The sequence below is a fragment of the Arachis hypogaea genome, chromosome 18 (genome assembly GCF_003086295.3).
Source record: "Arachis hypogaea cultivar Tifrunner chromosome 18, arahy.Tifrunner.gnm2.J5K5, whole genome shotgun sequence".
Classification (NCBI taxonomy): domain Eukaryota; kingdom Viridiplantae; phylum Streptophyta; class Magnoliopsida; order Fabales; family Fabaceae; genus Arachis; species Arachis hypogaea.
The window spans coordinates 23,493,491-23,518,440 of record NC_092053.1 but is presented as its reverse complement, the minus strand read 5'-3'; the positions used below and the strand labels follow the sequence as shown (position 1 = coordinate 23,518,440).

The following is a 24,950-nucleotide window of genomic DNA, read 5'->3' as shown; positions in this document are numbered from 1 at the left end:
TTTAAAAAATAAAATATAATTTTTTATTATTATTTAATAGTTTCTCTTTTATATTTATTATTAATTTTATTTATAAAATAAATAATAAAAAATTATATTTTATTTTTTAAAATAAAATTTAAAATTTAGAGAATCTAAATTTAGCGAATTCACTCGCTATTGCTGAGCGGTTCGGTTTGAATGCTTAAAAGATGGGTCGGGTTTTGATCGTCCCGACTCCCGAAGGTTACAATTGGGTTTCAAATTTTAGGGCTTTAAGTGATAACTAAAACCCTTTTCCTTTCCCTTTCCCTTTCCCTGGCTGTTTGGAATTGGAGAGCGCCATGGCCAACGAAGACTTGAGTAGCTGGAGCGATCTCCTTCATTCTTCCTCCAAGCTTCTCGAACAAGCTGCTCCTTCCGCTCAGTTCCCTCCTCTTCAGGTTCTCTCTGCTTTCCCACTTTTTCCATTTCCATTTCTCTCCGCATTTCTCAATCTCAATGCCGTTCAATCAAGTTGCCGTTAAACATATTGCAAGCAATTTAACTATTACTATCATCATCATCATCTCTCTTTTTTATCAAAAGATTTTTTAACCGACTTTCATTACTCCTGAGGATAGAGTCGATACAATTTTGCACATTTTAGTTATGGATCAACGATAGCTTCAATTTGATGGCGTATATGAATTAGCATTCCTTTCTATCAGTGAACATTTTTGTTCCTTCAAAGGGAAATCGAATGTTGACTATGTAATAGTTCAGAGGAACTTAGATCTCTGATTTTGACTTCACTCTCGTACTTTATTCAGAGGAACTTAGACCAATTAGAAGCATTATCTAAGAAGCTGAAATCCAAGACATTAAGGACCGAGGCTCCTTCACAATCGATAGCTGCAACAAGGTATGCTTTCATTATTGTTCGTTCTATTTATTATTTATTTATTACTATATCTTTTTGTTCAACCACCTAGACGCTAGAGTTTAGGCAGGAAGTAAATAAATTTGAGTATCTTATGTTTAGTTGGAGTGCAATGAGCTGTTAGGAAACTTTCCCTCCAAATGATATATATAGTATATAGTATATAGTTGTTCCCAACTAATTTGGGTCTGCTGCCTAGGTCCTGGCATGTCAATGCATCTGATTATGCATCTTCTTGTTAGTAAAGGTCCAGGTTACTTAAAAAGCTACATAATAAGATATCACTATATCTATTTTGGTTTCCTTCTGGCCCTTTTTAATGTAGCAATAACTTATTTTTACATCTTGCAAGGGCATGTGCCATGTGGAAATCATCATAAAGTCGATGATGATGCATTGAAACTTTTTATGGCTATATTATAATTTCCCATGTGTTGATAGGCTCCTTGCTCGTGAGGGGATAAATGCAGAGCAACTTGCAAGGGACCTGAAGTCATTTGAATTGAAGGTACTTATCTTCAGATGGCTTTACTGCTTATTCAATCAACTACTACTATTTGCTGACATTGTTCCTCTCTGTTATTTTTCTCTCTCTTTGCAGACAACTTTTGAGGATGTTTTTCCTGTGGAGGCCACAAGTGTCGAGGAGTATCTGCAGCAGGTAATTTTTACTTTTAAATTTTCTGTAATCCATAGTGCGTTTACTATCATGTTTAATTCATAATTTCATTTACATTGTAAGTTGATTGCTTAGAATATTGTAGCATGATTGCATAAATGATGTTTCCACCTCCTGCCTCCTTTGTTCTATAAGCAAAAGTATTTGGTGTTTGTATCTGGAGGTTCTATTCCCTTTTTGAAAACCCTTAAAATTTTAAAACCCCTCACACCTTACATCGTCAAGTGGAATTTGATGATATTGTATACTGTGTTGTTTTCCTTTATAGGTTCATGAAATGGCAATGGTATCTGCTGTCCAGGAAGCTCAGAAAGACAATCTTAGGAGTTTCAATGACTATATGATGAAAGTTTTGGAGGTTAGGGTGATGCATTCTTTCATAGCATAATCTTTTGTTTTTACTTATTTTTATGAACTTTCCCCGAAATTTAGAGTGTGTGTATATATATATATTACTGGATAAATCTTCTTGATTTGTGTGTGCCATTCTTACTAGATATATCTTCTGTAAGTATACTTGTAAATCCACTGAGATAAGAATTCTTGGTAGTGGAGAACCGTTTTTTTTTGGCATACTGATGCGGTTTTTATTTTGCCCTTTCATTGATTCAAATAAGAAATTGTTATGGGTGTGTGGTATTTAATTATTTGTTTTTCTTTAATTTCTTTGATCCTAAAAGAATGGCTTGAAAATTTACAAGAAATTGCAATCCTTAGATTTCTTGTGGCTTATGTAACCGGTGTGAGCAAAAGGAGTTGAAGAGATTTATTGTATTGATTGGATTATTTATTTCTGCCATGTTTTAGATGTTTGCTTTCCTTAATGATGATGTCTATCTTTATGGTGGATTTAACCTTCTTTGTAATCCTTCTTTTTCCTCTGTGAAGGTTTCTCATTTTAACATTTGCAATTTATAGTTTGGATGACCATTTTACCTAATATTCATGTTGGATTATTGGTGATTATGACATTACCCTTTGTTCTTGATATTGTTATATATAGTGACTAGTGATTAATGACATTGATAGGTCATAGATGAAATGATTATTGTGTCATGTGTTGCTCAACTTCTTACTGCATGTTAGAACTCATTGTTTGGCAGGAGGATTGGCAAAAGGAAAAGCGTGATTTCCTTCAGAGTTTAAGTCGAATTTCAACATTGCCTAGGACAAACATGCTTGCTGCCAGCAATGTTGGTACCCACTCAGGTCAGGTTGTGTCAATGGCTTCCGGTCCACAAGTTTCTTCTGGTGTGTCTGGCATGGATATTGTTCCTCTGAGCAGCAGGCCTATTATGGAGAAAAAGGCATCTCTATATGCTGAAGTTGTTAAGAATCTTAATAAAGCAAGGGAATCTGGTTTACCATTTAAAGTATGTTCCTTATTTCTCCATCTCATTTAAGTTTAGACCATGAGATTTTATACATTATATTGAAATCTTGGATATTGAAAATAAAGTAGCTGAAGTTGGCTGTTTGAAATCTTCACTGTTCAATGATATATGATTCAACATATTACCTTCCCAGTACATATAATTATTTTTCTTTAGTGTAGGTAGGTTGAGAGTTTGTAGTGTGTGTTTAGCAACATATAAGTATGTTACGAGTTTTTCCCCTTTGGTTGTCAGCCTGCTGCAGCTTTCAGGGCTGCATATGAAAGTTTGGGCATTGAAGCCAGTGGTGGAAAATCAGTTACGATGCGGAAGATATGGCACCTTGTTCAGGTTGTACTTTCGTAATTCTGTTATCACTGTTAACAGAGAAAACAGAAGAAAAACTTTTGAATTCAACTTTCTTGCTTCCACATGGGGCAAAGTAGAAATTCTAATTTATTTTTCATAACTTGTTCATGTATACAGATGCTGTTGGATGAGGACTCAACCGTGCAGAATGTTTCTAAAAGGATGGCATTGATTATTGGGGCGAGACGCCATCTTGAATGGGGACATGAGAAATATGTCATGGATACCATACAAAGTCATCCTGCACAAGTAAATTGTTATTCATGATTTAATCTGCAGAGAAATTTTCAACCTTTGGTTGCTGATTTTATCTAGTTTTTCAGTTCTGCCCTTCACCCTGTTTTGCATGCTATTCTTTTGAGGGTTTGCTTTAAGCACAAACTTATCAAGCCTTTATAGTTTCTTTTACATTTGTCTGCTTGTTCTTTATTAATATAATAAAATAGAGCTTGAATGAAATTTCATTGTTTACACCAACAATTAGTTTGCATAATTAATTCTTGTCTTATATTCTCTTACTCTACATTTGGTCTGTGTTTGCTTGGCATGCTATGCTATTGAGGGGTATCACTTGAAAATGCTTTGACAAGCTTCTCTCAATTTTTTTCCTTTTTGCTTTCATCTGCTTGTTCTTTGTTCATTTCTGACAGAGTGCATGTGTCATATTGGTCCTTATATTCTGGTTGCTTTTTCGATCAAATGGTAGGCTGCTCTTGGTGGCGGCGTTGGGAATTTGCAAAGAATCCGTGCCTTCCTTCGGGTTTGTCTAATTATGAAGCTTATGCATAATATCAAATATTGTACCATGCATTTAAAAGTTTTGAAGTCCCTGATTTTAGATATTGGTGTGCAGATTCGGTTAAGGGATTATGGAATACTGGATTTTGATGCTGGGGATGCTCGGCGCCAGCCTCCTGTTGATACTACATGGCAGCAGGTCTAGGATACTTCATTTCTTATCAATTTAGTTATATTTGATTAATGCTTATTGTGGTATAAAACTAATATTTCTAATACATTTTGTTTCTTGCGATTATTATTGCTCAGTAGCTTCCATTTTTTGTTTTGACAGATATATTTTTGCTTAAGAACTGGGTATTATGATGAAGCAAGAAATGTTGCTCTCTCTTCCCGTGCTTCACATCAATTTGCTCCTTTGGTACATACTATAACCATCACGTTTGTTTTTTTACTAATTTGTGGTGTAATATTTTTTACTGACTGATTTAATGTGTTTGACAGCTCACAGAATGGATTAATACGGGAGGAATGGTGCCAGAAGAGATTGCAGTTGCTGCAATGGAGGAATGTGAAAGAATGTTGAGAACTGGTGATCGTGTAGGTCGAGCTGCATATGACAAGAAAAAATTACTGCTGTATGCCATCATATCAGGTTCCCGAAGGCATATTGATCGTATGCTTAGAGACCAAACTCTATTCAGTACAATAGAGGATTTCTTGTGGTTCAAATTGTCAGCTGTGCGGGACTGCCCTAGTGGACCTTCATCTATTGTTCTAAGAGATGGCCTGGTTCCATACAGTTTGGATGATTTACAAACTTACCTGAATAAATTTGAGCCATCATACTATACTAAAAATGGAAAAGATCCTATGGTTTATCCCTATATTTTGCTTTTAAGCATTCAATTGCTTCCAGCTGTGCTATACATGTCTAAGGAAACTGGAGATGAAGGATATAATGTTGATGCTGCTCACCTATCAATTGTGCTAGCTGATCATGGTATCCTCTCTGAAGGTGCTAGGCAAAAATTAGGAGTGATGGATGCTTATGCAGAAGTGTCTACCATTATCAGGCAGTATGGATCTATGTATTTGCGTCTTGATGATCTCCAAATGGCATTAGAATATTATGCACAAGCTGCTGCTGCAGTGGGCGGTGGGCAGCTTTCATGGACTGGTAGAGGTAATGTTGATCAGCAAAGGCAAAGAAGTTTGATGTTGAAGCAGCTTCTAACTGAAATATTGTTAAGGGATGGAGGAATATTCCTTTTACTGGGTCCAAGGGGTGCTGGAGAAGAAGGTCAATTGGGTCGTTTTGTGACAGATCCAAAAGCAAGGCAACAGTTCTTAATTGAAGCTGCTTGCCAGTGTCAGGAGGCTGGGATGTATAACAAGGTAACGTCATTCTTTATCATGTTACTGTTTCACGAGCTAATCTGTTCTTACTGAATTATAACATGACCTGACTGATAAGCATTAAGGTAGTCCAAGTCAGAAGCATCTCACTCTGATTTTAGTCCTCATCCTTCTTTTTCCTTCCATTACTTCTTTTCTCCTTCTTTGTGGATTACTGGGTTTTCATCTATCCTATTCATTTGCTTATGCTAATTCTGGATTTTCTTCCCCTTGGCACAGTCTATAGAAATTCAGAAGAGAGTGGGGTCTTTCTCAATGGCATTGGACACCATTAATAAGTGCCTGTCTGAAGCTATTTGTGCCCTTTTCCGTGGAAGGTTAGATGGCGAGAGCCAGACAGCCGGGCTTATCCATTCTGGCAATGAGATTTTGGAGACATACCATTATCATCCGGATGTCAGGTTATATTGAAAATCATATTCCTTGCTGATTGTGCCCTGAATATCGTTTTTATCTTTTATCCATGGAATTAATCAACCCCCCCTCTTTTCCCCCCTCCCTCTTTTCTTCCCCCTTTTTGCTGTCCCAAAGGCAAGACCTGTGTCAACTATAAAATTCTATGAGATTTCATGGCTTATTCTGGTTCTTTCTTTTACAAATATTTGAGTCAGGAAATTTCCTTCAAGAATGCCATGGTGCATGGTCATATTACTAAACTATGAGGCCTTAATTGTGTGGGATTCTTAAGTAACTTGGAAATTCCAAGAGTGCATTTCTATTCCTTGTTAGCTATCAGAATAATTAGAAATTTTTAGTTTCATAACTATAGTGCACTTGAGAGCCTTGTAATTTGGTTTATGAATCTTCAAATGGAGGTGGTATGATCAATTGCATTCAAGTATGAAAACTTAATCTGCTGTTCATTCAATGTGACTAGTTTAGGGTTTAAAGTTCCATCTTTTATAAAGTGATTGATTGGATTAATTTTGCAGTCTTCAGGAGAGAGACCATGTTTTTGAGCAGCAAACTGTGTTGAGACAACTTGAGTCTATACTGTCAATTCACAAATTGGCCAGAGTGGGGCATCATGTTGAGGCGTTAAGGGAGATTGCTAAACTTCCATTTCTTCCTCTAGATCCTCGAGGCCCTGATATTGCTGTCGATGTGTTTGAAAACTTATCTCCTCATGTCCAAGTTTGTATCCCGGATCTTTTGAAGGTTGCTCTCACTTGTCTGGACAACGTGACGGACTCCGATGGATCACTCCGTGCCTTAAGGGCGAAGGTATTTTCTTGTGAATCCCCCCTTTTCTCCCTGGGTTTTCATCCTTGTTTTAGTAGCCCTTGTTGAGGTACCCTTATTCTCCAGAATTTGTTTTCTCTGTTAATGCGGGATGCGGGGGTCTCTCTCTCTCTCTCTCTCTCTTCCAGTGGTGCCTCTCAATGGGAATATGGGAATGTTAATTTTAATATCTTTTTTCAGCATCTGCTCTTGGATTTAGGCTAAACATAAATATGCTTTTTTGCAGATTGCGAGTTTCATTGCAAATAATATGAAGAGGAATTGGCCCCGCGATTTATATGAAAGAGTTGCCCAAAGGTTGTGAAGTAAAATATACAACGGAATCTGTTTGGGCGAAGGTTTCTGTTTAAGTGTAACTGTAACCCCTGTAAAGAGTTGCCCATAGGAGTATGTATTTCTAGGAACTAGAAAATGTAAGTGATATACGCTGGTTATGAATTTCCGCACCCATTTTTTTAAGCTGGGGTACTGAGGACGTGTTTACGTATGTATGGTTAACAAAGAATATTACTTAAATGCTTTGTCACGCACTATTTCTTGTGCTATGATATACTGTATGACAAATAACGTCAAATATGCGCATCGAGATCAATATCATCCCAGAATTTGAAGGTGATAAGAAACTTTGAAAGAATGCTTTTCTTCAAGCTTATCTTGACTGCTCACATGCGGTAATATTTTACATATTTAGTAAATAAAAATCAATAAGTTTGATATGAATTTAATGAAGTAAATTAATACTATTTAAAATGAGTTTAATTTTTACGTAGTAACAATATAAGAGAGTTTACTCAAAAAGTTTATCTGTCTAAATCACCCAACCGGGTTAAGACCAAGGTTTGGATCCTCTGGAATCTGGATCAACCTGGTTAAACTAGAAATTGGAAATTAGATTTAGGGCCTGCCACACCACACACCACATCCGTGCATTGCTGCATCATAGTTCTTCACTTCTTCGTGATTCTTTATTTTTGTGCAGTAGTTTTTCTTCTTCAGTGTAGTGCTGCTGCTAAACCCTGCCTTAGCCACAATGGAATTTTTTTAGAATTCCTTAACCCCCAAACCATCCATGTTAAATCATTAAGAAAGAAATACTTGAACGCAAAAACATACTTGAATTCATGAGCATGATTAGAAGAGTTTGGTTCTTTGATCTTTCTCAACCAAAACCTTTTTTATTCCTAATAGGGCTGAATTGCAACTCTTCTGGTGAGAAAAAGAGTTATAGAGGTAGCTTTGATATCTTGGAGACCAAAACCTTGAAATCACTATTTATATTTGAACATAGCACCTATTAAACTCTAAAACCCAAATAAAATAGTATCTAAAGTCCAAATAGATATAGTATCTAGTTGTATCCTCATTTAATTCTAAATTAAAAGTAATTATAACTTATTCAATTTAGTATTTATAACAATAAATGAAATTACCAGTCACTTAATTTAAAATAGCTTAATTTGTGATTATAATTAATATATATATATTACTCAAACAAATTAAGAAATTAAATAATTTCCCAACATCAACCACCAAGCGCCAGTTCACTTGTAACCGCAACAGCTAGCCTCACAAGCTCTGTTCAATGTTTTTGTTTTTGGTTTTGGTTTATATTGTATAGCTTATCATAAGCATAATGTTAAATTGAGTGGCAAAGAGAAAAAGCTTAGGAATAAAACGAATTTGCTTTGCATGTGAAATGCAAAATCATGCAAAACTAATTGGATGGTTATCTAAAGTTTTTCAACTATGCTGTCTCCTATGAAGCACGGATACTTCGTTGAGTTATCGTGTCGCGTGTCGACATATTTTGGACACGACACTCACTGACACTCGTCCGACTCCGACACGCGTGTCTGCTGTCCGTGTCTTAATAAAAAATAAAAAATCCTTCTCCGGACACGCCTGGACACACCTAAATACCATCACGTGTCCGCGTGTCCAGTCTTATTCTTAAAATAAATTTAGATATAGTATATATTATTATTTATTAAAGCAAAAAATATTTTAAATACTTGATATAATTAAAATAAAATATTAAAAATAATTAAAAATTTTATTTTATATTTTAATATCAATAAAATATCAAAATATGATTACAATTTATCTAAAAAATACTTTATATTTTATATATATGCGTGTTCCCGTGTCATGTAAGATTTTAAAATTCGCGTTTCGGCGTGTCGCGTGTCGTGTCCCTGCTGTGTCAGTATTACATCACTGAAAAACTGTTAATTTAGCTACAATTAGTTAGATAGAAGATAGAAGGTAATTAGGATTAACTGTACTGATTAGTTGTGTATGTGACTGTAATTAGTCAAATTAGTTAGCCACTTGTTACCTGTAGAATAGGTAACTAGTATATATATGTATTTGGTATAGGATTGTAAATTAAGCGCGCGAGCTCTCTCTCTCCCCCGTTTATTTTTCTCATCCATCTTCTTCACCTTCTTGATCTTTCGTTCTTCTTCTTCTCAGCGTTCAAACTCATACAACAGAGATGATGAGAGTTGATTCACCATTCTCACGGCTCTTTCATTATAGTGCGGTGAGCATGGATTTCAGGCAGATCAGTCCCAGGCTCCCAGCCAATACAAGATCATCCACATAAACCAAAATAGCAGTAAAACCAGTAGAAGATGCTTTGGTGAAGAGGCTATAATCATGGCGAGACTGTACATAACCGGATGAAACCAAGGAGGCAGCAAGCTTGGTGTTCTATCGCCGGCTTGCCTGCTTCAAACCATAAAGAGACCTGTCCAAACGACACAGCAGAGTAGGATCTGAAATAGCCAAGCCTGCGGGGGGTTTCATGTATACAGTTTCATCCAAATCCCCATGGAGAAATGCAGTATTGATGTCTAGTTGATAGAGATACCATCCCTTGATGGCAGCAATAGAAAGCACAATCCCAAATGTGTTTATCTTCACCACCGGACTGAAAGTGTCTTTATAATCCACCCCTTTAGTCTGAGTGAACCCTTGTGCAACCAGCCTCGCCTTATATCTTTCAATGGATCCATTAGGGTGCAACTTGAGCTTGAACACCCATTTGCTTCCTACTGCCCGTTTTCCAACTGGTAGCTTGGTGAGTGTCCAAGTGTGGTTTCTCTCCAAAGCAGCCACTCATCATTAATGGCCTTTGTCCAATTCGAATCAACAATGGCCTCCTCAAAAGTCTTAGGTTCTTTATGCATGGATGCAGCTAAAATGGATGCTGACTCATGAGACAACATTTGTGAAATAGGATTGGAGATTAAAACATGATTGGAGGCAAGAGTTAGATGAGGATGCAGTTAGGCATTGGAAGTCTTTTAAATATGAAGGAGGATTTCTAATCCTAGATGATCTTCTAACCTCAATGGGTGGGGCTTCCCTAGGTACGTGAGGTTTGTAACTCCCTATTAGATACGGTGGGTTTTGTAGTACTAATTTCATGATTATCATGTTGTGCAGGTGGATGCAATGTGTCATGTATGTCTTCATTTAATGTGTGTGCATACCCAAAAGGATCAACAGACACATGATTAATAGGTGGTGCATTGCTATGTGGATTGTGTTCAATTTGTTCAGCAAAAGGAAAAACATTTTCATAGAAAATGAGATATCTTGAAAGGAATATTTCTCTACTGTTTAAGTCATACAAAATATAACCTTTTGTGCCAACTTTGTGGCCAAAGTAAACACATTTTCTTGCTCTTCTATCTAATTTCTTTTGTTGACCACTTAAAATAGAAGCATAGGCTATACAACCAAATACCCTTAGGTAACCAATCTCTGGTAGTTTACCTTTTAGGAGCTGATATGGTGAGGAATTTTGCAGCACCTCACATGGTAATCTATTGATTATATGAATGGCTTGAGATGTTGCAAAATTCCATAGTCCTTTTGGTAACCTTGAATGAAACATAAGAATCCTAGTCACCTCCAATATATGTTGATGTTTTCTCTCCACAATCTCATTTTGTTGTAGAGTTTCAACACATGTTTGGTGAATTATGTCTTGATTCATAAAATCCACTTATGTTAAATTCAACACCATTATCAGTCCTAATGATTTTAACAGTTTTTTCAAATTGTGTTTGAACTAAAGATACAAAATTCTGCACAAGAGGCCTTGTTTTAGCTTTAGATTTCATAAAAAACAGCTAGGTATATCTACTTCTATCATTAACTACTGTTAGAAAATACTTGTATCCATTTGTTGAAGGGACACTAACCGGCCTCCAAATGTCCATATGAACTAAATCAAATACAGATTCTGAACTAGACAAACTAAAAGGAAAAGAAATTCTTTTTTGTTTTGCAAAATGACATGAGTCACATGGGTTTACATCACCCTTATTATCAATGAAATCGTATTTTGTTTACATTACATTTAATCTCTGAATGGGAATGTGACCTAATCTAAGATGTCATGCTTTTGTAGTGCCTAATGTACTTGAGCTCCCAAGCATTCCTATTGATGTCAGTGCTGAATTCATCGTTGTTGATGCTACTGTTTTCAAATTTTCAAATGCATAGAGTCCTCGTCTTTGTTCAGCTACTCCAATCATTTTCTTGGAGAGACAATCCTGTATCTCACTGAATTGACAGCCAAGGTTAGATGTCAACTTTGTAACTGAAATGAGATTGAACTTGAATGTTGGGGTGTACAATGCATGCACTAAATGGAAATGTTTAGAGAATTCAACAGTTCCAGCTACATCGGTTATGGTTTGAGTCCCATCGGGGAGATTTACATGCACTGGTTTTATGTGATAAATGCTTTTGAATTATTGAATTGAGTATACAACATGATCCGTGGCCTGAGTCGACGACCCAAGAGTCAGGCCTAAAGGTTGCTAACAACATGATGAATGATATACCTGGTGTGGATGGGAGTGTGAGAACTTGATTGACATTGTGAGTGGTGCTTGTTGATCTTTGTTGATCCAAGAGAGCCAATAGTGCAAGCTTCTGTTCTGTTGAGAAGTTGACTTCAGAACTCCCATTCACTATCCCAGCGGATTTGCTGAATTTCTCATTTACTTCATCAGTAGTGCCAATTGTCACATTATTGACCACACTTTCCCTTCCATTGTCTTTCATATGAGGTGGAAAGCCAGGTTTACAGTAACACACATTCTCAATGTGTTTGCTTCTACCCCAAAATGTGCATTGCTTGAAACCTCTTCCACTTCTTCCTGATCCGGATCTTCCCCTTCTGCCTCTAGCAGCTCTTCCTCTTCCAGCTAGTGCAAATTCATGAGAGGATTGATTTAGACCAGCCACGACCAGGGCCTTGCACTCATTGGGGTCCATATTCTGCCTTTCTTGCTGGAGGAGCAAAGAAAATGCGGTTTCAACTGTTGGTAGTGGCGTCATAAGCATTAGCTATCACCTAACAGTGGTGAATTGATCACTTAAACCTCTCAGGAATCGTACCATCCTAGTATCTTGCCTATAGCCTCTCATTATTCCCAATCCACACTTACATGTTTCATGACAACTCTCACATGATGGAACTGGTTTGAAGTTATCTAATCCCTCCCAAATTCCCTTCATCTTGGTGAAGTAATCTGTGATACTCATATCCTCTTGCTTTGCAGTAATGCAAAAAATGTCTCCCTGGAAATAACGATGTTTTAAATCTTTCCATAAATCTGCTGCGTCATTGATCGATACTACACTCTGTGCTATGGCTGGGCTCAAAGAAAGATTCAGCCATTATACCACATACATATTACATCTCTCCCAGGCTTCAAACAGCGGATCGTCACTAGGTGGCTTAGGCAGTGATCCATCAATACATTTTATCTTGTTTTTACCTCTTAAAGCTCTCGACATTGATGTCTCCCAGGTATGATAGTTATTCAAGTTGAGAATCGATGCAATTAGGGGAGTACCTGGACTCTCTCCCGGATGCAAGTAGTAGTGGCTTGTTGGATCCAAAATTGGACTCAAATTAGCACGATTAGAATTTTGTTGCATCTGATTGAACTGACTGAACAGGCTTGTTAGGGTTTGTAAATCAATATGAGACAGAGGAGTGGTAGGACCGGTTGCCATCGATTCTTGCTACTAGAAGCAAATTGCTCGAAAGAAAACTCAGATGCTTGAAAGAAACAGAGCCAAGACCCTTCAGCGTTCGATCTAATGATTGGAGCCTTCGCCACCCCACACTCACCGTCAATTTTAAAAGGTTAGATTTATAGGTATTTGTATAGTATTTTGAAGGGTTTGAGAATATTTTAGATAGTTTTGGAACGTTTTAAAATGTCTTACAAGATTTCAGAAGATTTTAGAAAATTCTAGAAGACTTTGAAAGGTTATAGAATATTCTAGAAAAGTCTGAATGTATATAGAAGTATGAAGGTAGTATGGAATAATTTAAAAATATTTAGAAAGTTGTGGTAGGATAAATATTTGTAATGAGGATTCTGGATGATTAATCTGAACCATTGATTAGATTTAATCATGACCATCCATTAACGAGGTGGATAGTTATAAATAGGAGGTAAGAGTTAGAGTTTGAGGGTGTATGAGTCATTTGTAACAAATACTTAAGTAATAAAATGTTCTTTCTACCAAAACTTTCTTTCTCTTATGTTCTTAACTTTCTTGTTAAATACTGAGAGTTAGGCTGACTTGGTCTTAGTTCAAGAGGTTGAGTAAGTTTGTGTGCCAGCACGGTAGTATTGGAGTGTGTCCAAAACTGTGACAATTTGGTATCAGAGTAAGGTTCGAGAGGGAGTACAAGTGGTTTGTGGAGAACTTAGCCAGGGGTGGAGAACTTCCTATGAAAAATAGAGAGGTACTTTGAAGGCCAAGGGGTGGTCGAAGAACCAATAAAGGTACGCACTGCAGCTCTCTACCTTTTTGATAATGCTATTTTGTGGTGGGGGAGAAAATACGTAGATATGAAGAAGGGTACTTACAACATAGGCACATGGAAAAATTTCAAAACAGAGTTGAAAAGACAATTATTTCCTGAAAATGTGGTTTATGAAGCAAGGAAGAAGTTGAGGGAATTGAAGTACAAGAGTATGATTAGCGACTACGTAAAGGAATTCACTACTCTCACGCTTCAAATCCCCAACTTAGCATCAGAGGATGCATTGTTCTTCTTCATTGATGGACTCCAACATTGCGCAAAGTAAGAACTACAAAAAAGAAATGTTAAGGATATCGATGAAACCATCGTGGTGGTCGAATCACTCACTAAGTATCATAGGGAAGACTCTAAACTCAAGTATTCCTCCAAACCTAGCTCTACTAAAGGTGGGGGAGACAATGGGAAGAGTTTCTCAACCAAAAAGAAAGAAAAATACTCTTTAAAGAAAGAGTACGAAGAAAAAAAGAAGACTTTTGTGCCTAAAGAAGGATGCTTTGTGGGAAAGAACCACACCAAATGAAGGACTGTCACAAGTTAGGGACTTTGGCATCTATCGTCGAGGAACGAGAGGCTCAATCTCAAGTAACTGAGTGTGTTGGATCTATCCAACTCATGAATGCTGTGAAGGGAAAAGAGGCAAGCATGGCAGAAAAGAAAGGCTTGATGTATGTCAAAGCCTTTATCAATGAAAAACCTGTTATGACTATGATCGACACTGGTGCTACACACAACTTCATCACACTTGATGAAGCAAAGAGACTTGGGTTGAAAATTACCGAAAAGAATGGATGGTTCAAATCTATGAATACCACTGGTGAACCCCTTAAGGGAGTAGCAAAAAAAGGTTGAGATGACTCTTGGTTCTTGGAAGGGTCTTGTGGATTTTTCAGTAGCATCCATGGACGATTTCAAAATAGTCATCGGACTCGATTTACAAAGGAAGGCAAATATAATACCTATTCTATACTACGATATAATATGCGTCATGGAAAAATGGTCTTCATGCATGGTTCCTATAGTCTGTAAAGCTAAAGGACTACCGATGCTTTCTACTATGCAACTCAAGAAACGGATCAAGAAGCGAGAGATTACATATTTAACTCTATTACAAAAGGAGTCAACATTTGAAAGAGAAGACGTTTCTCCCAAAATCAAGAAAAATCCTTAAAGAAAATAAGGATGTGATGCCTCCCAAGTTGCCAAAATAACTACCACATAGGAGGAAGGTGGACCACAAGATTGAATTGGAGTCAGGGGTAACGGCACCTGCCTCAGCACCTTATAGGATGGCACCGCCAAAACTTGAGGAATTGAAGAAGCAACTCAAGAATTTGCTAGATGCTGGATTCATCGATCCATCGAAGGCACCTTATGGCCCAACAGTTTTGTTCCAAAAGAAGCATGATAGTTCATTGAGACTATGCATTGACTGTCGAGCACTTAACAAGGTAACCATCAAGAACAAATACCATATTCCTTTAATATCCAATTTGTTTGATCAACTTGGTAGAGTTAAGTGGTTCTCAAAGCTGGATTTGCGATCAGGATATCACTAAGTGAGGATTGCCGATGGTGATGAGCCTAAGACCATGTGTGTCACGAGGTATGGATCGTATGAGTGGTTGGTGATGCCTTTTGGCTTAACCAATGCTCCTGCGACCTTTTATACCATGATGAACAAGATCTTTCGTCCTTATCTTGATCGGTTTGTAGTGGTCTACTTGGATGACATTGTTGTCTATAGCAATACCTTGGAAGAACATGTAGAACACTTACAAACCGTGTTCAAGATCTTACGAGAAAATAATCTATATATAAAGAAGGAAAAGTATTCCTTTACAAAGGGACAAAGTCCACTTTTTGGGACACATCATTAAAGATGTAACTCTCTGCATGGATAAATAAAAAGTGAATGCTATCAAAGAGTGGGAGCCGCCAAATAAGGTATCTGAATTGAGGTCATTCTTTGGGTTGACTAATTACTATCGAAGGTTTATCAATGGATACTCCGCCAAGGCTATACCATTAACTGATCTTCTCAAGAAGAATCACTCTTGGGAATGGTCAAAGGAGTGTCAAAAGGCCTTTGATGAATTGAAGGCTGCTACTATAGAAGGACCAATACTAGCACTGCCCAATTACTCGAAGGTGTTTAAAGTCCACATTGATGCTTCTGACTACGCTATTGGAGGAATTCTGATACAAGAAGGATATCCTATTACCTTTGAGAGTCGCAAGATGAAGCACATTATTTAAGAACTTGGCGCCACTACTTGCTTGGTTCACACTTCATCGTCAAGACAGGCAATGTGGCTACAAGTTACTTCCAAACTCAGAAGAAGTTAAGCCCCAAACAAGATGTCACTCGTTCTTACCTCGATAAAGCTACAAAGATCAGAGGATGAAGAAATAGGTAGATAAGAAGATGAGGCATGCAAGCTATCAAGTGGGAGATAAGGTAATTAAACTTCTTTCACAACAATTTAAAGCCTTTCGCAAGGTTCATAAGGGCTTAATCCGCAAATACGAAGGGCCATTTAAGATCATTGGACGTGTTGGGAAGGTTGCTTACAAAGTACAACTCCCTCCCTTTATGAAGATCCACCCGGTCTTCCATGTAAGTATGCTTAAACCATATCATGAAGACCAAGATGAACTGAATAGAGGTGACTCGAGTTGTTCTCCGCCTGTGGTGATTAGATCCTTTGATAAAGAAATCAAAGAGATCTTAGCTAATCACGTTGTGCGACGAAGAGGAGTACCACCAAGTATCCAATACATGATCAAGTGGAAAGGACTCCCGATAACCAGCTGGGAAGCTCGTGAGGATCTGTGGAAATTCTAAGAACACCTAGAGCGCTATCATGAACAGAACGTGACGAGGATGTCTGCGCATTAGGTGGGGGAGAATGTCACGGTAAATTTTAGAAGGTTAGATTTAACGGTATTTGTATAGTTTTCTAGAGTATTTGAGAATGCTCTAGATGGTTTTGGAATATTCTAGAATGTCCTAGAAGGTCTCGGAAGACCTTAGAAAGTTCTAGAAGACTCTAGAAGGTCATAGAGTATTCTAGAAGAGTCTGAATGTATATAGAAATTTGAAAGGTAGTATGGAATAATCTAGAAGTATTTAAAAAGTTATGGTAGGATAGATATTTGTAATGAAAGTTCTGGATGATTAATCTGGACCGTTGATTATATTTAATCCTAACCATCCATTAAGGAGGTGGATGAGTATAAATCAAGGTTCTGAAAACTAAACCGGTCATCAAACTGCTCTAGCTACTAGTTCATTGGTTTATTGGTTCAACCGTGGTTCAACCGAAATAACCATTTTATAATAAAATAATAAATAAACACACAAAAATATAATTATAGATTAATATAAACTTTAAAATATTATCCAAATTAAAAGTATTACATCAACCACGATATATAATCTCATCCAAATACAAACACAAAAATCAAATAATAAAAAAACTAAATAATCAGTCACAAACCATTCAATTATTCAATTATTCACCATCTTCATATTACATGTCAAATTGCTGCATAGAGAATGCTAACATTTTGATGTATTTGATTTGATCACTATCAGTCTTCTGTTGCGTCATGAGTGTTGTTCATTCAGCAATGGAGAGTATGTAAAGGCAAGATTGGGTGAATTAGACAGACAGTGTATTGAGGCCACTGATGAGGTGAGCACCAATCAACCATTTGAGACCATTTCTTCTATTCCATATTTATATCATAACCTGAATCTGTCATACATAGTATGTTGGGTCAGCCTGGGAGGAACTGAAACATATTGGGCAAGTTGTAGGATTCCTAGTAAAATTTAGTTTTACAGAATCTTGAATTCATATTCAAATAAACAAATGAAAAGAAAGTCAATATTGTTCATCTTCCATTCAATTCTTAATCTCAGGTGTTGCATCAGAAATAAAAAAAAATATTTAATGAAGTAACAAAGGAGCTCTGCCCAGTGAGTGTCCTCTTTTCAATTTATAGCTACCTGTAAATTGATATACCTCAATTCGATTCTCTTTCTAATAACAAGAACAATTAATTAAGATCAACATCATGAACAATTTATCAAATTAAGATCAACAACATGAATAATTTATCAAATCAACATTATAACATGAACAATTTATCAAATCAAGAACTGCAAACCACAACAAGAATAATTTATAAAATTAACAAATTATCAAAAGGTCAAGAACAACACAACAATCTAAAATTTAAAAGTTAAGAACAACACTAAAACATCAATTTATTAAATTAACAAGTTAATAAGATCAATTAGAACTAAAAATCAAAATAACAAGAACAACTAAATCTTTAAAATATAGCAAACCAACAACAAAACAAGAACTGGAACAACATACTAATCATTAAAGACAACAATTAAATAAAATAATAACTGAATAATTAACACAAGAAAGAACAAGTAAAGGAAAATAAATTACCTTAGGCTGGAGCATGTTTTGAAATTCGAACAGAACAAGGAGAGGGAGCTGGAGCTTTAAAATGCGACGGAGATGGTTGAACAGAAATAGAACGGTGGTTGAACGACGGCTCTAACACGCGAGGAGAGGTCGGAACAGAGGGCTAAGCAGCTCAAACAGAAAGACAGGGGCTGGAGCGCGGGGGAACAGAGCTTGAAGAGTAGTAGAACCTCGGCGAGACAGCGGTGGAAGCTCGGCCAAAAAGGAGGCGGAACGCGCATTGTGACGATGTTGTTGGCCTGTTGCAGTGCAGATGATAGCGGTGGTTGGACATTGAAGAACGGCGACGAAGAAGAACAGCGGCAGTAGCAAAACATTCCAGTTCAAAGGTTGAAGAACAAGAATGTGGGAGTAAGGGAGGAGATAGAGATGAGAGGCGCATGTGAGAGGAAGGAGAATGAGTGACTGAGTGAGTGAGAGAGTGCGTAGCTTTGATTAGGGTTTCAATGAATGAAACGGCGCCGTTTGGACAAAAATTAAAAAACTGGCTGGGTCCCGGTTCGATTCGATCGAATGATTCCCGGCCGGTTCAACGGTTCAACTCCAGTTTTCAAATTCCCCGGTTATGCTTTCTATTCGATTCGTCTTTCTTGTCGGTTCACGGTTCAATCGGTTCGAACCGGTTTTCAGAACCTTGGTATAAATAAGAGATGAGAGTTGGAGTTTGAGGGAGTGTGAGTCATCTGTAACAAACACTTGAGTAATAAAGTGTTCTTTCCACCAAAGATTCATTTCTCTTGTGTTCTTAGTTTTCTTGCTAAATACTGAGGGTTAGGCTGACTTGGTCTTAACTCAAGAGTTGAGTAAGTCCGAATGCCGGCACGATAGCGTTAGAGTGTGTTCAAGGTCGTGACACCACGCTCACCACACCAGGATGAAAGAGCTGTGAGAATGGTAAAGCAACTCTCATCATCTTTGTTGTATGAGTTCGAACGTTGAGAAGAAGAAGAACGGAGATCAAGAAGGTGAAGAAGATGGATGAGAAAAATGAATGAGAGAGAGACAAAGAGGTTATGCATTTTCTTGGAGTCAAAAGAAAAGGAAAATTTGTAAAAATGAGAACTTAATTTACAATCTTATACTATATATATATATATATATATATATATATATATATATATATATATATATATATATATAGTTATCTATTCTACAAGTAATAAGTGGCTAACTAACTTGATTAATTATAGTCACACATACAATTAATCAGTATAATTAATCTTAACTACCTTCTATCTTCTATCTAACTAATTGTAGTTAACTATATTTACTTTACAATTTTTTAGTTATGTAATATTTTTTTGTAAGTATTTTCTTGGCATGGAGGTAGCCCGCAGCAAGTGGGGATTATTGTCAATGCAAATATTGCAGCGACCTACTTAAAGTCTATGGAATGCTCAATGTAAAATTTGTCACAACTCTTATGGACTATACAACTTAGTTGTCCAAACATTCAGGCACTCTTCTCACCTCAACTTCTGAATACAGGAAACTTATAGGAAGATTACTCTATCTCATAAATACTAGACTTGAAATTTGTATGCAGTGACTAAACTAAGTCAGTTCTTAGATTGTTCAACTGATAAACATTTTGAGACAAGTTTAAGAATTCTGAAATACCTCAAAGGAGGGCCAACCGTGGGGTTATTCTTCTATTCCAGCACATAACTCCTACTAGATTCTCAGATAGTAACTGGGGCACTTGCCCGGATTCCAAAAGGCCCATCAGTGGTTATTGCTTCTTCTTGGGTACTTCAATTATTTTATGAAAGAGTAAGAAACAGAACACAGTGGCAGCATCTTCATGTGAAGTGGAATATAGAGTATTGGCCTCGAAAACTAGAGAGGCCCAATGGCTCACCTATATGTTGAAGGAGCTTAGAGTGGAGCAATCCAAACCAGTGACTTTGTACCGTGATAGCCAATCAGCCCTTCACATATTCACAAATTCAGTTTTTCATGAAAGAACGAAACATATTGAGGTAGATTGTTATATTATTAGGGACAAATGGCAAGAAGGGGTGACTAAGCTCATGCCGATTTCGAGTAAACATCAAACAGTGGACATCCTAACAAAGGCCTTACCTCCTAACCCGTTCCAGAATTGTCATGCCAAACTAGGATTGTTAGACTTGGATAATCCTAGTCTGAGAGGGGTATTACATAATTGAGAAACTGTTAAGCAAGTATAGTTAGCTACAATTAGTTAGATAGAAGATAGAAGATAGTTAGGATTAACTGTACTGATTAGTTGTGTGTGTAACTGTAATTAATCAAGTTAGTTAGCCACTTGTTACCTGTAGAATAGGTAACTAGTATATATATGTATTTGGTATAGCATTGTAAATTAAGCTCTCATTTTTACAAATTTTTCTTTTCTTTTGACTCCAAAAAAAAATGCAGAACCTCTCTCTCTCTTTCTCTCTCTCTCTCTTTCCTTCTTGATCTCCGTTCTTCTTCTTCTTCTTCTCAGCGTTCGAACTCATACAACAGAAATGATGAGAGTTACTTCACCATTCTCACAGCTTTTTATCAATCACCAGTATAAAATATATGTTGAAATACAAATACACATTGAAAATAAATAAAAATACACATGTATTTATACATAAATACATTGGTGGCTGCTTTTAGTGGTTGATTTTGGTGTACAAATAGTATTTTTGAAAGTTTTTTTTACTACATTATGTTGAAAAATTATTACTCTTACTAATTTGTTTATAAGCAATACATATATATCAATTATAATCACAAATTATGCTATTTCACATTAAATGACGTATATAATAGTAATCTCATTTACTGTTATAATGCTAAATTGAAAATGTCATGATTATTTTTTATTTGGAATTAAATGAGAATAAAACCATAGATACTATTTTCTTTGGGTTTTAGGGTTTAATAGGTGCCACACTCGAATATAAATAGTGACTTCAGGGTTTTGGTTCTTAACTCATGAAAGCTGCCCCCGTACTTCTTTTCCTATCAAAAGAGTTGTGATTCAGCCCTATTAAAGATACAGAAGGTGAATATAAAAAAACCAAACTCTTTCAATCATGCCCAGGAATTAAGGTACCCTTCTGCATTTCTTTTTTAATGATTTAACATGGATGATATTGAGGTTAAGGAATTGTAAAAAATTTCAACAAGTGGTATCAGAGCCGTCTATAATTAAATCATTGAGAAATTATAAATTTATTTTATTTAAATTTAAATCTTAATTTAAATTTGTGAAATTAGACTCAAATATGTGTAATTTTTTTTTGTTAACAAAACAATATATTCTAATCTTTCTGATGGTGTTAATATTGTTATATAACAATAAAATAATTTTTTTTGAATAATTAACATAGTACACAAATACATGGAATTGAAAAAAAAAAGGTTTTAAATTTATACGGTAAAAGAGCTTGACTTCATGAATTTGGATAATTTAATGTCACTGTATTTACATTGAACACATACTTATATAAATTGAATTGTACCATGATTGTTTTGTTTGTCTTTTTTTTTTTAGTTTGAAATTTATGATAAACATGAATCACTCTTGACATGTACTGTACATGATTAATGAGAAGGATTTCTCCCTTTTGTCTATATTATTGTCCATGACATGAATATTCATTCTAAATAAAGATACATGGTATATGGCATGAATATTAATTTATGATTAACTAGTATATATGAACCCGTGCTTAGCACGAAAAAATTTATAAAAGTAAAAAAAAAAATTATATGTTTGGATATTTAAAAAAAACACAAAATAATTATTATGTTAAGAAATTTATAAAATTATTATCAAAATCAAAGTTTAACTTAAAAATAGTGAATAATAATTATTTTACACTTTTTTTAAGTAAAATAATTATACATTGATACAGAATTTAAAATAAAATCAAAATGTTTATATTAGAATTCTATTTTTTCAAATACTTCTCTATAAACAACATTGATGGTTGAATTTGCAGACATTCCTACGTGATTCATAAGTAAAACTTTTAAACTTCTCTTACTCTTAACTCTTGAAAGTGCCACATATAGTTGACTATGTGTAAAAACTTTTAAACTTCTCTGAGACTTATTAATTGTCATGGCAAACGATACTATTATGGAAAACTGTCTTTGTTGGAATCTAACTGGGACGGTTTCATTTGTTGGTACCATATTCATTCTTGAAGTCAAAGTAATATGACCAACATTGTTATCCGTTAAGACTTCACATTCTATGACATGATTTCCAAGCTTCCTAACTTGTAGCCTTGTACCATTACAAAGACCACTGGATTGGTCAATATTCCTCAGTAACATCACCGGATCACCAACCTTGAGTATTAATTTATGTGGAGGCAAATCAGAGTAATTTATGCTATTCAATAATTTAGGATCATAGAGATCTAGTTGACTCTCCATATTCCTTTTATCCATACAAATCGAATCCGAACTAAGATATAATTTTTTTCCTCCAGGAATGATAGTCATCAGATGGTTGTTGACCTCTTCAATGATGTCCAGCGTGGGAGCCACAATAGTTCTTGCTTTGAAAAAATCCTTTGAGGACATGTTATCTAAAATATTTGGATAAGAAAAATGAACCAACTCATCAAATGCCTGGTCCGAAGAAGGAGTAACAATATCTCCTTGACGACATATCTCAGATTCACCATCCATATTGTCACATGTTAGACCATCACAAACTTTCAATAACCACTCATCAAATTGCTCTGTCTCATCTTGATCTGAAGCAGTCGTCCCTACAGAGAGTCTCATGTTTTTTGTTAGTTTGAGCACCTGACAAAACTTCCAAAGGTAAGACGAATTCACGGTTGAATGAACGATATCTTATCTTGATTCTCGTGAAATGGCAGGAAGAATTTGTCTAAAGTCTCCACCTAGTACAACCACTTTTCCTACAAAGGAAAAATCTTTGTTATATGTTGGAGAAAACCTCATGATATCACCTAAGCATTTATCAAGCGCTTCATAACAGTACCTACTAACCATTGGAGCCTCATCCCAAATTATAAGTTTGGCTTTCAACAGCATCATTGCTTGACGAGAACCAGGTTTGATGTTACATAAAGAATCCTCAGTTATATTCAGCGGTATTTTGAACCTTGAGTGTGCCATTCTTCCATTGGGAAGAAGTAAAGATGCAATACCACTTGAAGCAATGTTTAACACAATATCACCCCTTGAGCGAATCTCAGCAGACATAAGGTTCCAGAGAAATGTTTTTCCAGTACCCCCATAACCATACACAAAGAAAAAACCCCTTCATCACAATACACAACTGTAACAATTTTATCGAATGCATATTTCTGCTCAGGTGTTGCGATGGCTAACATGTTTGAGGCATTTTTCTTTAAATAATCCCTGTTAAAGTTTAGCTTTTCCCTGATAACCCTTTCGGTTAACAATGAACTATCAACTTCAATTGCTAAAGGCATAGGAGGATAGTCTTTCAAGGTTTTACCATAAGAATGTAAGATCTTGTCTATATCCATTAAGCACAACTGATTAATCTCATCATCTGACATGGTTAACTCTGCATATTATACGATACTGTAAAAATTCAATCAAACTAAAAATGATCAATAATGAAGAACTTTTATAATTACAATTATAAAAACTCACCCCTCATGTTCATCACGGTTCTCTGTCGATACAAAATATCATCTAAGAGTTCATGCCAACAGTGACGGATCCAGAAAATTTTGATAGTGGGGGCGAAATATATATAACATGATAATAATTTTTATAATAAAAATATTACGTTTACATAAAAAATTAGCTATCAAATTATCTACTATAAATTTGTGTATAAATACATACATCATTTAACTTATTTTTAATGTGTATTTTGCATTTCAAAATTTGTATTTTAAGATTTATTGTGTACAAGTGATTATTTTATGTATATGTAGCATAATTGTTGTTATAATTATATTTTGTTATTGTAAAATATGATTAGGTTTTAAAATATCTAATTACAAATTAAAATAATAAAATAGTAATTTAAATAATAACATATAATTTAAAATTTAATTTTCTATATTTTATATTTTAAAACATTGACAATATAATTAAAATGTCTTTTTTTTGTATATGTCGTTAAACAATCATTTAGAACTCAACTTTCATACAATTAGCTCTTGATGATATTCATAGTTGAAAAAGTTCATTTAATTAGTGTAGTTATTATGAAAAAAACTAAAGCTAATTTTAAAAGAAGAAATACAAATGGATAGATAATATTCTTTCGAGTCGATTTCTAAGAAAGAACATCAATCTTATTTAAATTTGAAACTTGATCATTATAATGGACATCTAATATGAAGTTTTCAAATTGGCTATCAAGTATCGAAAGTTGAATAAAAAATTATTGTGGGGTCAAATTTAATAATTTAGTGGGGGCAAATAAATATTGTTATTATATACTACTCAATAAAATTCCAAATTGTAGTGGGGGCACTTGCCCCCACACCCTAAAGAGTAGATCCGTCCCTGCATGCCAACATCTATTCCAGACATGTTCTGGTCTTGAGATATTGTTGGATGTTAATAGAATAACAAATAACCTTCTAACATATGATCCTGAGGCCCACGAGCTTGCTTCCTTAATTGCATCCATGAATTTTCTATCATCTTGCAAGAGTCCAAGGATGAAGCATGCATCTCTATACGTAGCATAAAGCCATAAATTGTTCCTCCTACTGTTCTTATATCTCAAAAATTCATATATCCTCTTTGAGTATTCAAGAGAAGTCGTTGGTAATATTCTTCGGTATTTACTGTAAAAAACTTGGTTAAAATCCCACTTTTAAATTGCTAAATGGATTAGGCT

The 24,950-nt window shown here is 35.5% G+C and overlaps 5 protein-coding genes across 5 annotated transcripts; 1 reads left to right on the top strand and 4 right to left on the bottom strand.

Moving 5' to 3' along the window:
• The first annotated feature begins 214 nt into the window (after positions 1–214).
• Positions 215–7,254, top strand: LOC112773188 (nuclear pore complex protein NUP93A). The gene is made up of 15 exons (XM_025818248.3): positions 215–422; positions 792–883; positions 1,343–1,409; positions 1,503–1,562; positions 1,849–1,938; positions 2,684–2,953; positions 3,209–3,304; positions 3,440–3,571; positions 4,029–4,082; positions 4,176–4,259; positions 4,395–4,481; positions 4,565–5,458; positions 5,699–5,880; positions 6,412–6,703; positions 6,948–7,254. Exons 1-15 carry the CDS (start codon positions 324–326, stop codon positions 7,023–7,025), a joined length of 2,577 nt encoding a protein of 858 aa, XP_025674033.1. The 5' UTR covers positions 215–323; the 3' UTR covers positions 7,026–7,254.
• A 3,644-nt stretch (positions 7,255–10,898) lies between these two features.
• LOC112772890 (uncharacterized) lies at positions 10,899–12,968 on the bottom strand. Its single transcript, XM_025817901.3, has 2 exons — positions 11,587–12,968; positions 10,899–11,302 (listed from the first exon to the last, which is right to left on the bottom strand). The coding sequence occupies exons 1-2, from the start codon at positions 12,089–12,091 to the stop codon at positions 11,271–11,273; spliced, it is 537 nt and encodes a 178-aa protein (XP_025673686.1). The 5' UTR covers positions 12,092–12,968; the 3' UTR covers positions 10,899–11,270.
• LOC140181307 (uncharacterized) lies at positions 12,098–12,769 on the bottom strand. The gene is made up of 2 exons (XM_072224844.1): positions 12,434–12,769; positions 12,098–12,328 (listed from the first exon to the last, which is right to left on the bottom strand). The coding sequence occupies exons 1-2, from the start codon at positions 12,767–12,769 to the stop codon at positions 12,098–12,100; spliced, it is 567 nt and encodes a 188-aa protein (XP_072080945.1).
• A 9,047-nt stretch (positions 12,969–22,015) lies between the features above and the next one.
• Positions 22,016–22,873, bottom strand: LOC140181306 (uncharacterized). Its single transcript, XM_072224843.1, has one exon. The coding sequence runs from the start codon at positions 22,871–22,873 to the stop codon at positions 22,016–22,018; it is 858 nt and encodes a 285-aa protein (XP_072080944.1).
• Positions 22,874–22,945: 72 nt separating this feature from the next.
• Positions 22,946–23,643, bottom strand: LOC140181305 (uncharacterized). The gene is made up of 2 exons (XM_072224842.1): positions 23,450–23,643; positions 22,946–23,378 (listed from the first exon to the last, which is right to left on the bottom strand). Exons 1-2 carry the CDS (start codon positions 23,641–23,643, stop codon positions 22,946–22,948), a joined length of 627 nt encoding a protein of 208 aa, XP_072080943.1.
• Between the last annotated feature and the right edge of the window lie 1,307 nt (positions 23,644–24,950).